The 16,565-nt window shown below is 49.8% G+C and overlaps 1 protein-coding gene across 2 annotated transcripts in view; it reads right to left on the minus strand.

Annotated features, from left to right (window-relative positions):
• The window catches only part of Zc3h3 (zinc finger CCCH-type containing 3), an 86,835-nt gene that overhangs the window by 45,873 nt on the left and 24,397 nt on the right, over positions 1-16,565 (minus strand). For both annotated transcript variants that reach the window (XM_052160890.1, XM_052160891.1), the window contains exon 4: positions 8,594-8,744. In XM_052160890.1, coding sequence (XP_052016850.1) covers positions 8,594-8,744 — 151 coding nt within the window. The remainder of the gene's footprint in view (positions 1-8,593; positions 8,745-16,565) is intronic.

A 16,565-nucleotide genomic window follows, 5' to 3' on the forward strand; every position in this document is an offset into this window, starting at 1 on the left:
ATCATTCCAAAACAAATGACTGAGTCCACAGGAAGAAAAGTTGGATAGAGCTGCCCTGGGTTTGGAGGCCCCAGAAGAGGCATGAGAATGACCCAGGCAGGGCACAGGACCATGTCTCTGCACAGGCAAGCACTGTACATTAGCATCCAGCAAGACTCAGAATCCTATATTTATATTTCTATATTTCACACACACCAAGCACAATGTGGAACTCTACTTAGTAAGCCTGCTTTTCTTGGTGCTTCACTGAAAGAAGGAAACCTGCATCCCAGGCTTGAACAAATGCACAAATGAGCATCCAAACACAGGTAGATATGAGGAAATCCAAAAGCAACATGGCATGCTGTGCACACCCAGACCTAATTTCTTTTCTTTTCTTCTTTAAAGATTTATTTTTATATATGAGTACACTGTAGCTGTCTTCAGACACACCAGAAGAGGCCATCAGATCCCATTACAGACGGTTATGAGCCACCATGTAGTTGCTAGGATTTGAACCCAGGACCTCTGGAAGAGCAGTCAGTGCTCTTAACTGCTGAGTCATCTCTCCAGCCCCAAAACTAAATTTCAACACTACTAACACTTGGTCACAGGAGGCTTTCTACCCACTGCAAAGACTGGTCAAGTGTTGACATACCATAAGGGGCAAAGTTTAGTAAAGAAGTGGCTGATCCAGGACCATGGATGGGAAAGTCTGGGGTGGAGCTGGATGCCTTCATCCCACTGAAAGCCAGAGTCCAGGGCATGGCGAGGCTGCTGAGAAGCCCAAGGCAGTCTGAAGGAAAAGACTGACTGAGGACCAAAATAAATAATGATAGGAACAGATTACAATCTACTTAAGCATGTGAGCTCAAGATCACGCCATTATAAACAAACAATCATATACAACAAGGGTCACTACTTACAGGCAGAGTTCCATCAGCCCATCAGAATGAAGGAGGGATTGGAAAATCAGATGATCAAGGAGCAACAGTCTACCAAGTCTTCACAATCTCCTACCAATGGATCAGAGTAACATGCACAACACAGGCTGGCCAAAAGCTCCGGTACCAAGTGGCTCCTCACTGAGCAAGCCAAGAACATATAAGAACCTGTACAACATTCCCACCCAACAGCAAATCTATGCCTAATTCCAGAGACATCGAAAAAGCCCAGTAAAGGGACATTCCCCACAAAACCTTGGCCTTTACTCTCCAAGTACATGATCACAGAGACCAAGTCAGGCCTCAGACAGCCCTCCTGCCCTAGAGACTTGCATAGGACCACAGACAGTCCTTAAGAACCAGTTCAAAAAGCACAAAGGCAGCCGGGCAGTGGTGGCGCATGCCTGTAATCCCAGCACTCTGGGAGGCAGAGGCAGGCGGATTTGTGAGTTCGAGGCCAGCCTGGTCTACAGAATGAGTTCCAGGACAGCCAGGGTTATACAGAGAAACCCTGTCTCAAAAAAACCAAATCCAAAAAAAAAAACAAAACAACAACAAAAACAACAACAACAACAAAACAAAAAACAAAAAAAAGCAAAGCAAAACAAAACAAAAAGCACAAAGGCAATGCAGTAGTAAATGGGCAAAATGAAAAAAACTGGGAGACCTGGGTAAAGAATATTAGAGTTCTATATTATTTCTGTGCCTTTTCTCTAAGTATAAAACATACCAAAATAAACAAAGTTATTCAAAGAAACTAAAAGTAAGAAGCTGGTTAGGAAAGAACACGTGAACCATGAACTAAAGGTGACTTCTCACTCCCTTTTCTGGGCACTGCTGACACAGAACAAGGAGGAGGAGGAAGCCTGTGGTCCCCTGCGAGCAGAGGCAAGGAACAGACTCAGGAAAGCTTCAGGCCAGGCCCAGCAGACCTGCTGGCAGCCATCTACAGGCCACTCACCAGCCCCAGTGGGCAGTGCATAAACACCAGCAGGCCGTGCGTGGGACAATGGCTACATTAAGCCCATACAGATATTATATCCACCATTGTCACTGTGCAGCAAGAGCTGGGACTGGGCAGCTGATTTGCTATAGCCAGGCCTTCTTGGCCCCTCCAGGGCCCCATATTAATTCTTTAAAGCCAGACTCATCTACTACAGACCCAGCTGAGCATCTGCATTGGTACTTTTCTGGCCTCCACATGGGCTCCCCTAGGATCTCCGAATCTAACCTGTACCACTTTCCCTACCAAGAAGCCTCTGCTTGGCCTGTGACCTTTAATTCATCAACATGGTCCTGAGAGCTACAGCCTGGCTGTCACCCTCAGCCTAGGAATACTGAGCTGTTGGGGCTGGCTTCTGCTGGCAGTAGCTTCCAGGTAGGCAGGGGCCTTCAGTGATCAGTGAGTGAGGGAATACGAACACTGATTAAAAAAGAGCAAGGCAGAAACCACCTGGGCTTTCAGGCGGGCTGTCAGGCGCTTCCAATCTACTTCCTAAGCAGAAAGGAGTCATCCACCTGTGGCCTGCCTGCAACACCCACTTAAGGGAGCTTAGAAGGAAAGTCAGGAAGACTCTGACCTGAGCCACAACACCCACACAGTCAACAATAACATATGGGTGCCAATCAGGTGAATAACCCCATCCACATGATCGCCATTCTATGCTACTGACCAGAGCCAGTTCCCCCAGAACCACAGTACTGGACATTCCTCTTCTGCTGTCCTGGCCTTGAGTGAATCAGGAAACCTCTAGGCTTAGGGTTACCTGTACCTAGGATCTCTTGACCTGAGGTAACAGTCTTTGCGTACACATAATCCAATGCCTCCCAAATTTTTCCCAGTACTGACACTAAGGTGAGGAAAGGGAGTCCGAGTTGGGTGTAGTGGCTTCCAGGATAAATGTAATCCTTCTAACTACTGTACCCACCATGTGCAGCACCACCCTAGGCATCTTCTGCTACCACCTCTCAACACCCATGCTATAGGGACTGAGCACAAATGTAAGCTGCTTGTCTTACTGACAACATGCAAGGCACCTGGATGAGGTCCTCACAGTCAGACACTGAAGCTTGAAGCTGCAACTGCTGGGGGACCCAGCAGAGCAAGCACCCGGTCCTCGGGAAGCCTGACAGTAGAAGAACTGGTTGTTGTAAGCTGGTCTGACAGTCAGCAGCACTGTACTGGTATCAGTCTCTAGGGCCAAAGCATGGCCTAAACTGAAAGAACAGTCAGAGGGAACCAGCTCTGCCCTTGGGACCTTTTCCCCCAACCCAGCCAGAACTAGGGACAGCGTTCACCTGCAGAACCAGGGGGCAACCCCCAAGGAGGGCTTGCAACAGTGCTGCCTCACTGGCAAGTTGCTCCTCACCTGTGGAGGGAATAATGCCTATTCTGGTATCCCATGATACCCAACACTGAGTTGGGTCCTGCCTTGCACACCAGCCTCTTTCCTCTTAGCACTCTAAATTCTTCTCCATGCCACAGAAAGGCTGTTGTGGCATGTGCTGTCCTTGCCATAACTCCTGGAAGCCTTCCTTTCAGATGGGTCTTCCCTCAGACCCACCCCCAACCTGCCATTTGGGGCAGATCTCAGGGCCTCAGTGTGTCCTACCAGTGGCTATTCACAAAACCTCATGCCTCATTTGTCCATGTTCCCGGCTGCCATCTCCACTAGGACTGGCTCCCAACGGGCTCCTAACCTAATGTACACTTAGCTCCTTGGCAACTCAGACCATCAGTATGAACAGGACCCCATACTGAGTGGACCTAGGGCCTGTGTAAACTCCCAGGGGGCTGTTCAAGACCAGGCAGGGGATGAGGTCGAAAGCAATCTGGAGAAGGGAGTGGCGTCATAAGGAGTCACTCTAAGCACCTCTCACTACTGCACTCCCTGGGAGTGTCCGGAAGCTGTGGGAACGCTAGCTCTAGCTGGCAGTGGACCTTCCTTGCCATGGATGGAATGGCTGTGCCCTTCAAATCTCCATGCTGCAGCCATTTGAAGGTAGGGCTTTGGAGAGGCTATTCAGAGTCACATTAAGTACTAAAGATCAAGGCCCTCAGGATGGGATGAGGCTCCTCTAAGTGAAAAGTGCAAACAAATGTTCATGAGCTCTCCTCCCTTATATGAAGATGTTCCCCCAGGAAGCCGAGAGCAAGCCCTCATCAGCCCCTCAATCTGCCTTCACCCTGATCTCAGATTTTGACCTCCAGAGGAGAATAGCAAATACATGATTCTAAGCCACACACATAGTGACAGTTTGTTGTGGCAGCCCTGGCAGTCACAAGACAGTACCCTGCACAGAGAGCAAGCAGGAGGCTGAACAGGGCTGTTGCTGGTAGCCAGGCTAGTGGGGGCCCCTGCTCATTAAGGAAACGCATGGAGACAGAGCATAGGGACCAGCCGTGCAGTTGGAGATGCCTCCCATTCTTGGCTGAATCCTCTCTAATGAGACGTCACTTTGGAGAAGCGTTTCAGAGCCTTTCAAAATCTTGGCCTAAACCTCGTCAAACTGCACAGAGATTACTTAAGATTTACCGCACAGGCACAAAATAAAATAAAATAAGGCAGCCCAGCAAGCAGCAGCTCTGTGACAGGACCATTTGTAGTTGGGCTGGAAAAGCCTCCCGATTCATCTGCTTAAGCACAGTGGCTTCTGTTTATTTCGCACTTTCATGTCAAATGAATTTGGTGAAACAAAAAAAGTGACAGGCAGTTTAGGGATATAAGTCACATCAGCTTCAGTTCAGATTAATGAACTTGCTGAAAGCCACAAGGACACAGGCAAATCCACAAATCTTAGGGGAAAAAACCACCTGCCATACAGATGTGTGCCTCTGTTCTGGGATGGCTTCTCTCTGAGGCCCCATTCAATTTCTGCCCCTGCATCTTAGACCCTAGGCCTGAACAGTATCCTTTGTGTGACGGGCTGGTTCTGGGCTCTGGGCCTGAAACCCCCGGAGACAAGCCCTATGCCAAGACATCAGTATTCTGCAAGGTTCAAGGATTGCTCTGGGAGGCTGACGTGGGGCCAAGATAGAGTGCGCAGTAGGGGCTCCTGGGGCCCTGGACTGAACTAACTGAACAACGGTTCCATCCCGCTGGCTCCCCTGGGTATAAGCTAAGCAGCACATTCAACAGAAAGCCTCAGAGCTGAGCCAACAGTGATTGCCAAATACCCAAGGAAGACAGACATCAGTGCCACAGACACTACCCTTAAGTCGGAGTCCTGTACCAGAAGGGACCTTCTGTCTCAGGCCGCTATGCATTCACCTGACCAGGACAACAGGGGAGCTTGCCAACCACAGCCTCAATGGGCACGGCCATCCTCATAGACCCTGAATGGGAATACTTCAACGTTCTAGGGCTTTGCTCAGCAGCCTCCCAGCCTTCTGTCTGGACAGAAACAAGCACTGACCAGCCATGAGCTGACTCCCGGCATGTCCAGTCCAGAGTGTGCCCACAGCAGAAGGAAGACCCACTCCCCCCCCCACCCAACCCAGGTTCTCATGGCCTTAGAGTAAGATCACCTCATACCATAAAATGTGTTCAGAGATAATAGGTGATGGCAGTTCCCCTACAGTGCCACCTTAGGCTCCAAGGAAAGGATGTATAGAACTTCCCAGAAGGGAACAAGATGGTCATTCCTGCTCTTTCCCAAAACAGAAGCATTGTTAACAGCCCAGGATGCCAGAGACTTCCTGCCTTCCCAGGAAAGTGGGGGAGGGAGACATAGACAGGAGGCCCCGGATGTGGCAGGGAGGCCTCATGTAAATAAATCATGGCATTGCCAGTTTGTGCACTCCATCACCCTGGTGACTTAAGGAGGACAGAGATGTACCAAGCTACTGTCAGGCGGCACAGTGCTGAGCCCTGTCACTGAGAAGCCCTGTTTAGGATGAGGGCATTATCTGGGCCTCTGAAGATCTGTCTGAACCCTGGAGCCTCCCTGCCACTCACTACCCATATGTTCTATACCCACTACCTACTATCCCATACTTTCTCATACTTCAGAAAAAATAATACCAACTCAAGGGCAGATTAGAAATTGAGACTTCAAGTAAGAAGTGGCTTACCCAGCCAAGGTCCTTTAGCAATGATCAGGAGTGGCCAAATCTCTAACCACAGTATCTGCAAAGAATGAGAAGACGCCATCTCATGCCCATGCTTACCATCACATGTGTTCACCAGTCTCCATCTCTGTCCATCAAAACTTCTACGACTGCCAGGGCTACCCACCAGAGTAGGGAAGATGCCCTCCCTCAGGGGAGTGGACAGCTATAAGCCCAGTAAATAGCACTGCAGCAGTCCTTAGTCTGCAGTGGCTTGAATCTGACACCACCACAATCCCTCCTATTACACAAGGAAACCCAAGAAGCCTTCTGTGTGAGCTGCATGGAAGCAAGCCTGCCAAATAATCACTGTGGCCCCCAGATTGGACAGGGCACAGGCAGCAGGGAGGCAGGCACCAACTTACCACTGGCCCTAAAGACAGGCTCGAGCTGCTGTTTCAATAAGCCAAGCCCAAGTGTATGTGGCCGACACAGCAAGTCAGGCAGCTGGCTGGCAGCCACTCTGCTGAGCAGGCAGCTACGCCAGGGCATGGGTGACCTTGGGTAAGGGAAGCCTAACCTGATGGCCATTCTCTCTAGGGTCTCCTGAGAATTGTACCCCTAAGCTTAGTCCCTTTCTTAGTCCTAGGCAAAGAAGTCACGACCCCCAAGAGTTTCAAATATCTGGCAAAGGATTAAAAATGACTGGGATGAATGGTCAGGAAAAAGTGGAAGGGCTCCTTTACATATCGTCAACAACTGTATCCAAGCTGGCGTGTTCCTCTGAGTGCAGGGAGAACACTGAGACCTGGTGTCCACAACAGCTAGCCAGCACAGCAAACACATGAATCCAATCCAGGCAGGCAGCCAGGGCTGTGGGATCTGAGCCATCAAAAGGCAATATCCACCCCACCTCCTGCCCACCCACACAGCTGAACCACACCAGGTACCACCTCAGCAGAACAGGAAGTCTAGAGAGAAGAGCCCAGTTGATTTGGTGTTCTTTACCTCCTAGACTCTGTAAGAGACCGTGTGATATGCCTGCAGACTGGGCACCCTTAGTCTGCTATAGACACTTCCCTTTTCCAGGACTCAGCCCACTGCAACCAAGGCCCAAGTTTCTACGTAGTAACTCCTTTAGAGCCCTCCTAGGAGGCCCTACTGAACTGAAACTTGGAACCTGCTTGGCTCTCCAAGGCTGGAGGGAAAAGATGGCTGGGTCCCCAAGGAGCATTACCTTGGGCCCCATCCACGCCTTACAAGAGGAGGGATGCAGGCCTAATACTGGCTGCAGGAGGGGGAGGTTCTCACTAGCTGAGAACCAATAAATCTGAACCTCATTCATGATGATCTGGGGCTCTTATTAAGTAAATTAATTTAAGTTAATTTAGCTCGATCATGACTCCCGATCACAGTGATTTAGTGAGGGGGAAATTGCATTAGGAAAGGCCATGCTCACCAGATAGAGGAACGGAAGAAAATTAGATCCACTTAGCAATGTGAATTAATATGGAAATAGCAGGTGTAAATTTAACCTTATCGAGAGAGTAAAAATTATCTTCATAAATTTGTAGAAATAGCCCCCAAGATGCGTATAAATCTATTTAAAACAAAAATATTACAAAAAGTGCAGTAAAATTAATTTAAAATATACTTCCAGCTATTGCCTCCAGAAAAGTCAGCAACAGGGCCAAACCTGGTGTAGCCAGTGGTAAGGGAAGAAGCTGGCGGGCCTTGTACATACAAGCTAAGTATATTTGCCCACCCTAGGCCCTAGAGCCAGGCAGGACTGCCCACACAGCATGATGTTCCTCTGCTGCTGGTCTCAGCCCTGGAATGCTCTGGGTGGCAGCAAGAACAACAACCAAGCAGTATATGGAGGGCGGAGGCCCTGAAATGCTCTGTTTTGCAGGTAGGCCACCCAGTCTCCAGACCCTCATCTCCCCCACGCTCTACTACTTCCTGTTCCCTACCCACCCACAGGGATTCCACCCCTCACTGTGACTGGAGGTAGGACATCTCCACCTAAAATAAGAGAGGGGTGGAATCAATGTCCTAAAAGACCCAGTCTTCTCCTGGGACCCAGAGGGAGCCCCAAGAATGCCGGACACCTTGCTGTCTGACACAGCTACAGCAAGGCCCGTGCATTCTGAGGGAAGATGGTGGGAGACGGCCTAGGTGGGGTAATGAAGAACCTACATCACCACTCTTGACAGTTAACATGTTGACAGTTTTCCGACAGGGTGCTTAGGGCCTGACTTCTCACAGCAGGATACCAATAGGCAGCTCATAGCAGAGGACCCAAAGATCTTGGGGACAGCTATTTCCATGGTGCCTGAGGTTCCACCAATTAGTAGGCATGTCGATATCAGAAGTGGACATATGCACACATGTACCTTTGTAAACATGCAATATAAGCAAGTTGGCCATGTATATGGTATATACACTGCTAAACAAATGAAAAAAATTAAGCTGTTTTCTACCCAAGATGTTGCCTCCCTAGCAGTGCCTTGAGGGAAACTGAGATCCTATAGCCCAAAGGCCTCAAACTCTAGTCCTCAATGTCCAGACAGTGAGCACAGTATGCAGGTTTACAGAAGCCTAGGCTTGGTCTTCCTACCTGGATAATGAGATGCGCCGGGCCCGCCAGGAAGGCAGGGATGAGGGGAAGGATGGAGCACCAAAGGAAGCGCTTGGGGTCTTCTTGACAATGCGGTAACGGGTCTTGATCACCTTATTGGAGGGTGGAATCCGCGTGTGCACACTGGAAGCTGTAACAAAAACCCAGGTTCAGCATAGGTCAGTAAGAGTCAGCAGGGCCCTAGCGGCCCAAGGCTACCCTCTGAGTTACAGGAATTTCTATCATACCCTGCCTCCAGCCTCACTCCTTGCACAGATAGATGTCCCCTTAGCCTGGCAGAGAAGGCTTTACAAGGTGGCTAGTGTGGCTTCCTCACAGCCACCAAAACAAAATGGGGACACTGCATGACTGCTCCCAGTAAGAGCCCAGCAAGTGAGCCCGGGCAACAGGGAGGTCTCACAGTGAGAGTCCACACCAGGAAACCCTAGACTCTAACTCCAGGGTTGGTCCCAGAGGCCGGAGCAGACCAAGTCCTGCATGGGAAGGGTACCAGAACACACACTTCCTCTCCAGTACCTCCCAACAACATGCCCAAACAGATTTATGTACTTAATCACTGTTTTCATAACATTCTGTGCAGTGGTGTCCACGATGGCTTTTTCTTGCTGAATGTTTCTTGCAATTAGCAGGGATCTGTTTTGCCCGAGTTCCCTTCCACTTGATAGCCAGCAATTTCTCCATAGCTTCAAGGAACACGCCTAATTGCCCGACTTTCATAATGTACAGCTCTAACTGCCCAGATAATTAAAGCTAACACGGCCGCCTCTCATGGCTGCTCCCCTGACATGAGGCACAGGGCCCTAAACAGAGCTGAGCCAAACCCAGCCAGGTGGTCTGATTCCCTTCGGTCTGTGCCTAACTCCCTCCAGCCCCAGGAACCCTCAAATTCACTTGTCTGTCCCTGCTCAGTACTCAGGCTAAGTACTCAGAGTGACCAAGTGACCAGCAGCAGCAGTGACAGTTCCTCAGAGAAATGTCAGCAGAGCTCCCACATTTCAGCTTCCTGAGGGAGTACCTCAGCCACACAGCCTCTGGGAAGGCCAGGGAGGTGAAGAGCTCACATGCCCACCATGCTCACACCACAACTGCCCTTCCTCATTTAGATGTGAGCAAGAGCCTCCCCACCCCCTTGGACACTGACCGCCCCACTCACAGAGGAGTTACAGCTTCAACCATGGCTTACTGAATGTCTCAGGGTCACTTGGTCAAAGCCCTCTGGGTGGTGTTGGGGTTGAGTGGCCCTCAGAGTGACAGTTCAAGAGCTATCTGGTTCCAGAGAATAGAGGCAGATGCCAGCCAAAACAATGCCATCGCTGCATCTGGAGGACTCATCCTAAATACATCTTCCATCTGCAATCGTGCCTTCATCAACAGTTTTCTTCTCTTTTCTTATTAAATATAAAATATCACTGAGAGTGCATTATGTCTATTTATTTACTTGTGTAGGTGACTGCACACATGCACACGTGCCACATCACCCATACAGAGTTCCCTTATACTACATGGGTCCCAGGGATCAAATTCAGGTCTCACAGTTGGCAGCCAGCAAGTGCCTTTACCCACTGATCCATCTCACCAGCCTTCTGGCTTTCTCTTTTTTAGCTTGCCCTTCTGGTTCTCTCTGTTCCCATCCTTGTCTGTCTCAAGGAGACCAAGGGGAAAACAGGAGCTCAGGGACCAAAGCAAGAAGCTGCATTAGAGTGGGAAAGATGATTCAGCAGTTAACAGCACATACTACTCTTGTACAGGACCTAAGTTTGCTCTCCAGCACCGATACCAGGCAGCTCACTACAACCTATGACCCCAGCTCCAGAGAATCAGATGCCCTTTCCTGCCCTCCACAGGCACCTACAATATGCACATACCCAGACAGACAGACAGACAGACAGACACACACACACACACACACACACACACACACCACAATACAACACATCTTTAATTCCAGCACCCAGGAAGCAGAGGCAAAGGTAAGCAGATCTCTGAGTTCAAGGCCATCCTGGTCTAATAGTGAATTCTACACCAGTCAGGCTACATAACTGAAACCATCTCTCAAAAAACCTAAATAAATATTGCATCCAAGAGAAGCTGCATTACTTGGAATTCTGTGATCCTCTCTGAGTTTCTAAAGTGAATCTGCAACTCTGAGCGCTGCCCTATAACTCAGCATGTTCTAAGACGCAGGGGTGAGCCTGGTGTATAGTGGGTATCAATAAAAAAAATGTTTGTTGAGTTGAATTTTCAAGGTCTTAGAAGCAAGTAGAGGCCAACATCCAATCAATATAAGCTTGTTTCAACTAAGAGCTCAAGAATACAGGCGTCGTCACTGTCAATAACACCAACATGACTTCACTGCCTGCAAGCCCAGCCCAAGGCTCCCTGCTTCTTCCTGAGATGAGAATGTGGCCCATTCTTTCCTTACATGGGACAGTTGGGCTACCTGATGCCAGTATTCCCAGTAGACAGGGACAAGTCAACCAGAGCAACACTTGGCTCAATGTGTTTGCTCCTCATGCTAAGGTTCCCCATTAAAAAAGGCTGTAGGGCTTCCAATTAGGAGCTAGCAACTTCTTCTGTTCTAACCCTGCTCATGGGTCTCCTGAGTCTGTCCATAGCTAATGAAATACAAATCCTAAAACTCTCCCACAGCTGAGAGCCACACACTTAGTTCTGGCAGCAGCTTGGGCTGGGCGGTTCTAGAACCCCACCTTCCCTCTGACAGCCTGGATCAGATCAGAACCAGCTCTGCTCCTATTCCCTGGCCATCTCGTCAGCTAAAACAACTTCTCTTACCCAGCTTCCTCTAGGAAGTGTTATGTCCCCCCACCACCACCCCCCCAACACCACCACCCCCCACCCCCCCCCCCACCCTACTGCCCACAGGCTGAATGCTAGAAAGGAGTTCCCGCTATGTGGCAGCTCAGAACAGTCAGCACTTGAGTGGCAGAGGTTTCTGCTAGCAAACCTAGGGTCGAATTTCTTCACTAACTTCCTACATTTCACTGAGCTTCCAATTGTCACACCAGGAAAATACAAGGTAACAATTCTTGATTCACTGAGGTTGAGTCACTGTAAAGCAAGGTGGGGTATTTTCTCACAACCTCACCCCTACCATAGTCCCAAGGGATAGTCCTCCCATGAAAGTGAAATTATTTGAGGGGTTAACAAAGATTATGAAGCCCATGTCACCCAATAGTTAGTTGGGTGGCATCCCACTAGTATGGCCCCAAACTACTCACAGTCCCCAGCCTTTTCCAGATGGACAGCTTAGATATTTCATAACAATGACCCTGGAGACACAGGGCAAATTGTCAGACAGAGAAAACCTCAGATGCAGTAGCCAGCAGGAGAAAGAATTTCTAAGACTGTGCCTAACACAGAGGGACCAGACAGGCTTAAAAGAGGATGGGCCCCTCGCTGGTGGACAGAGGAGAAGGACTTAGAGCTACTGGGCAGCAGACTGACTGTCAGGAACAGCCTCAGCCCTCCTCCCAGAGGACACAGGTGGGGGCAGCCCAGCCCGCCTTGCTGGCTGAAGGGTTTTGTGTAGATAATCATGTTATTTAGATAGGATGTTGGTTTAATTCCCTTCATTACAGACTCCCAGGGCTGTAATTTTTTTTCTCCGCATGATGTATCCCCTGTGGCACGCTTCACTCAAATCAAGCCCCTTGTGCCTTTATTGCCTACGCTGCCCTAGCTGTGTTATCAGACCCACACATGCAGCCCTCTCCGCCCGCCGTCCAGAGGTCACTTCTAATGACTAATCGAACTCATTAGCTTTCCTAATTAAAAACTTTACTACCGCAATGGAAGACAAACTACAAAAAAACTGCTGGCATCATATTTGAATGGGATATGAGCCCCATCTATCAGCAGGGCTCCAGCTCCTGTCTGAGACTGAACCTTCTGGCTGTGAGGTTCAACACCCTCACTCCCAGGCTGGGGGCTGGTCAGGGGCAGGCAGCTCAAGGGTACCCTCGAGAGCATGGTTTGTACCCTCATCCAGGGACAGACTATCAGGAGGGAAGGGGGAGACCCCTGAGACCAGGAAGTCTGGACAGCTCCTACGTGGAGGGCTGGAGGGCTGGAGGGCCAATGAAGGCAGCACTGCCCAGTTGCAAGGCCCTAGGTCCTAGGCAGCTCCGCCACAGATGGCAGAATCCTCTCCTGGATGCTGGAAGCCAGGAGCTAAGAAGCAGTTCAGTCTTTTATGGCACTTCAGAGGGAAATGACTGGGAAGAAAATAAGTTGCTAATTTCACAACCAGTTAATAAATAGGATGATATAAGAATTAGCATTTTGTGCAAAGAAATGCCTAAGGCAACCCAAGAAAAAGCTGCTTCCCCACCTCTTGCTGCAGCCAGCTGAAGAGTCAAGGACAGTGTCCTCACCACAAAACCCACACAAACTCCCTTCGGGAAAAGGGAGGACGCTCAAGCGGAACCTTGCCCTGCCAGGACTCAAGAGCACGTCCGAGAGCAGTGTCCACCAACCCCTGAGCTGGGCCCAGCTGAGGGAAAACAGCAGCAGCTGCTGTGGAGGGGCTAACACAGGACAGTAGGAATCACCAGCAGAGCAGAGCTCTGGTTTAAGAAAACCTCCTTTCATCCCAGCCCAGTGAAGGGGTTAGCTCAGGAGGAGGCCAGAGATTGGCACTGAACACAGAATGTGCCAGGGTTAGCCGTGAGGCGGACAGGCCAGCGGAACAGGAGAAGTAGGACCTACAAAGAAGAGTATGACCTGTTGATGGAACTCTGAAATTTCTCCAAATTCTTGACAGCAGAGATGCTTGGGAACAGGCAGGCAGGGGTCAGACCCACTGGGAGACTACAGCACTCCAGGATTCGTGAGGAAAGGATAGAGACACAAGGTTTGCTGGGGCTGGCTTCTCAGCTGTGAGAGCACTGCCCAGGTTGAGAACTCTTCACGGTAGAGAACAAAGGGGCAGGCGACAGAGATGGCTACAGAACCCAGTCAGGCTCTCTGCCCCTAATTCTGAATGATTCAACTTTCTTCCTATATTGCCTAATCTGCTTTTTATCAACAGCTATGCTGACACTTCTTCAATAGCTTCAAACTGTCTATACTCTTCACTGGCTGATGACAACTCTAAGAAGTCATCATGGATTAGCCCTTCCAGAAGTCACATTGATTTCTACTCTGCTCCATAAACCATGCTCCCTTCCCATTTGGCTCACCGGCTACATGTCCTGTCTGTCCACCAACAGCATCTTCTTCCATGGTCCCCACCTCAGGATCAGCATGGGCATTCCTTAACCAGCTCACAGTGACACTAGCTAAATTCATACATCCAGCTCTCTTTTGTCAGTGATAGTTGTCTAAAGGGTCTTGAGGACAGCTCAAGGATCTGCCCTGGTGCACCAGACCTGAGAGAATAAGCATGAGGCCAGGGGAGCAGTCAGCAGGAGCCAGCCTGATCCCTCTCTAGCACACCAGGTGGGAGTGAACTACAAAAGCCTTCGGGATGTGTTGACAAAGATGGGGCTATGTCTATCGCCTTGGCCTACAAGTGCTCCCTAATGATGTGACCCTAGACTAGCACAGCCCTTCCTGCCCACCCATCCTCCTATAAGTCCTTCTCTTCTCCCTATGCATTGTTCTTGCTGTCCTATAGTTCAAGAGCTGAGCATGAGTCTCCACAAGTACTGAAGGGCTCCAGAGCCAAAGCAGAGGCATCCTCCCAGGAGAGCAGACTTCTCACAATTAATTGCCTAATTAGTTGTGTTACAATAGATGGTGTTCCAGTGCCATATGTACACACAGCAGGCAAGACAGGAAACATCATTCCAGAGATTACAGAGCAATTTTGAACCTGGTTCTGAAGGAGCAAGAGTAGCCATGGATTACAGTCACGAGCCAGGACTAGAGAAGGGCCAGGGCTTCAAGAAGCAGGGACAGTACGAGACAGTGGTACCCTAATCAGAATCAGACAGACAGACAGACAGACAGACACTCTAGAGATTGCAAAAAATGAGAGCACATTGACTGGGTACTCAGTAATACCTGACAAGTCAGGACCCTTTCTTAAGCCTTTAGAAGTCCAGTTCATGTGACAGTGTCCTGTCCCTCTTGCTGTGGGCTAGGAATTGGCTGAAGGGCAAAGGTCCAGCAGTGGAGGGGGCAGGAGTGGATCCATTGTCTGTCTGGGATGAGCAAGACCCAGAGAGCAGTGGTCGTGAGAAGTCACCCAAGCTTAGTGGCATCTGAGCAGATTCTCAGCAGCTGAGACAGCACAGTGGGAAAGGAACACCGTCTTATCCTATTCAATTCCACTTCTCAGAGGCCCTTGTCTCTTCTGCTGCAGTCAGCAGGTACCCCAGGGGACACCAGTCCTCTCCAACAACTCATCATCCTCCACAAGTCCTGCAGAAAGGCTACATGTCACACATAGAAGGCATAAAAGGCCAACGCTCAGGTCTGACTCTGTAGAGCCAGTCTGGTGTCTGCCAGCACGGGGCCCTGTCAGACAGCCTCTTCACCAGCAACTGCTGAGTTGCACTCTTGGGAAAATGGCCACAAAATTCTAAACAGAACATGCAGCATACATTTCTGAAAGGCCTCTGCTCCTACATTTAAAACCGTGACGTACATCTGAACTGTCTGCAAACCCCACGAGCTGAAAGGAGCACAGTGCCCACTAGTGCAGCAGGAAGAAGCAGAGGCAGTGTCAGCAGGACTTTCTGTCTCTCACAAAAAGCAGGGCAGGCAAGAGCTCTCTGGAGTGAGAAGGCTCTTCCTGACTTAAGCAGGCATACCCTACCCTGTAAGGCCTAGGGTTGGACCCTGAGATCTAGAGCACTGTAGTCTACAATGTAGCCTGGAAGCACAGTCAGGACCAGAGCTGAGGGACACAGCAAGACTTAACCAAAGTGAGGACCACAAAATCAGCCACTTCCTGACCACAGGAAATCACCTCAGCCCACAGCTCATCACTCTTGGGGAATCTGAAACCAAGACCATATATGTGTTCGAGTTTTAGTCCCAGAGGTAGCTGAAGGTCAAACAAGGTCAGGCTCTGGCACTCCTGTGTCATAATGGAGAGAAAGGAAGCTCAAGAGACTATTCCCCTTGGGCATCCCTAAGCCATCTAAATCCATCTCACCCTTCCCATGAGACTGTGGGACCTTCTCTGGCTCAGGACTATTTCTCTCCTGTTTCTGCCATAACAACACTTGCTTAGAACCAAAGGCCAGAGTCAAATGCCCCATCTCAGGCTCTGCCTCAGCTCCTCCCCTCCCGGTGCCAAATTCTGGCTGTACCACATAGATTGCCTCCAGCACAGACATGCAACATACAACACACACACACACACACACACACACACACACACACATTTCCTTTTTCCATAGCTCAGTAGTATGATACCCATAGCTCCTGCACAAGGCAAATCTAAAGTTCCAGTCTTCACCCTACAGCCTTCTTCAGTATCTGTGACACCAAGTTACCAGAGCTGGGACACCCTGCTCTGGGCTACAAAGGAAAGAAGAGCTCCCACAGAGCCTGGCCCTGAAGCCCTGAGCTCACACTTGGGAGTACAGCTGGGGAGGAACATCTGAGTCTGGCATCAACAGCCAGGTTCCTACTGACACCAGGGAAAGTCCAAGACTGATCACACAGTGTCCCAGGCCAGAAGCATAGAAGCTCCTTTCTGTGTCTGTCTCTGTTCTTTCTGATCCCCGACCATCTTCATCATCACCTCTCCTCTATGTAAGAAAGGAAGGGCTTGGGGGAAAGGAGGTGAGAGGGAGGGATTAGGAAGAGGAGAAGGGGAAGCTATCATCAGGATGTAAAGTAAATTAAAAAAAAAAAAGTGCAGCCAGGCTTGGCTGTGTCAGTGTGTGGCTTCTGCTTCTAGAGAGCTGAGGCATGTTACCAGGTCCCATTCACTCCACAGTAATAATTCCCTCCACTGGACCAGGGGTGCAGA

This window comes from Apodemus sylvaticus, chromosome 17 (assembly GCF_947179515.1).
Source record: "Apodemus sylvaticus chromosome 17, mApoSyl1.1, whole genome shotgun sequence".
Classification (NCBI taxonomy): Eukaryota; Metazoa; Chordata; class Mammalia; order Rodentia; family Muridae; genus Apodemus; species Apodemus sylvaticus.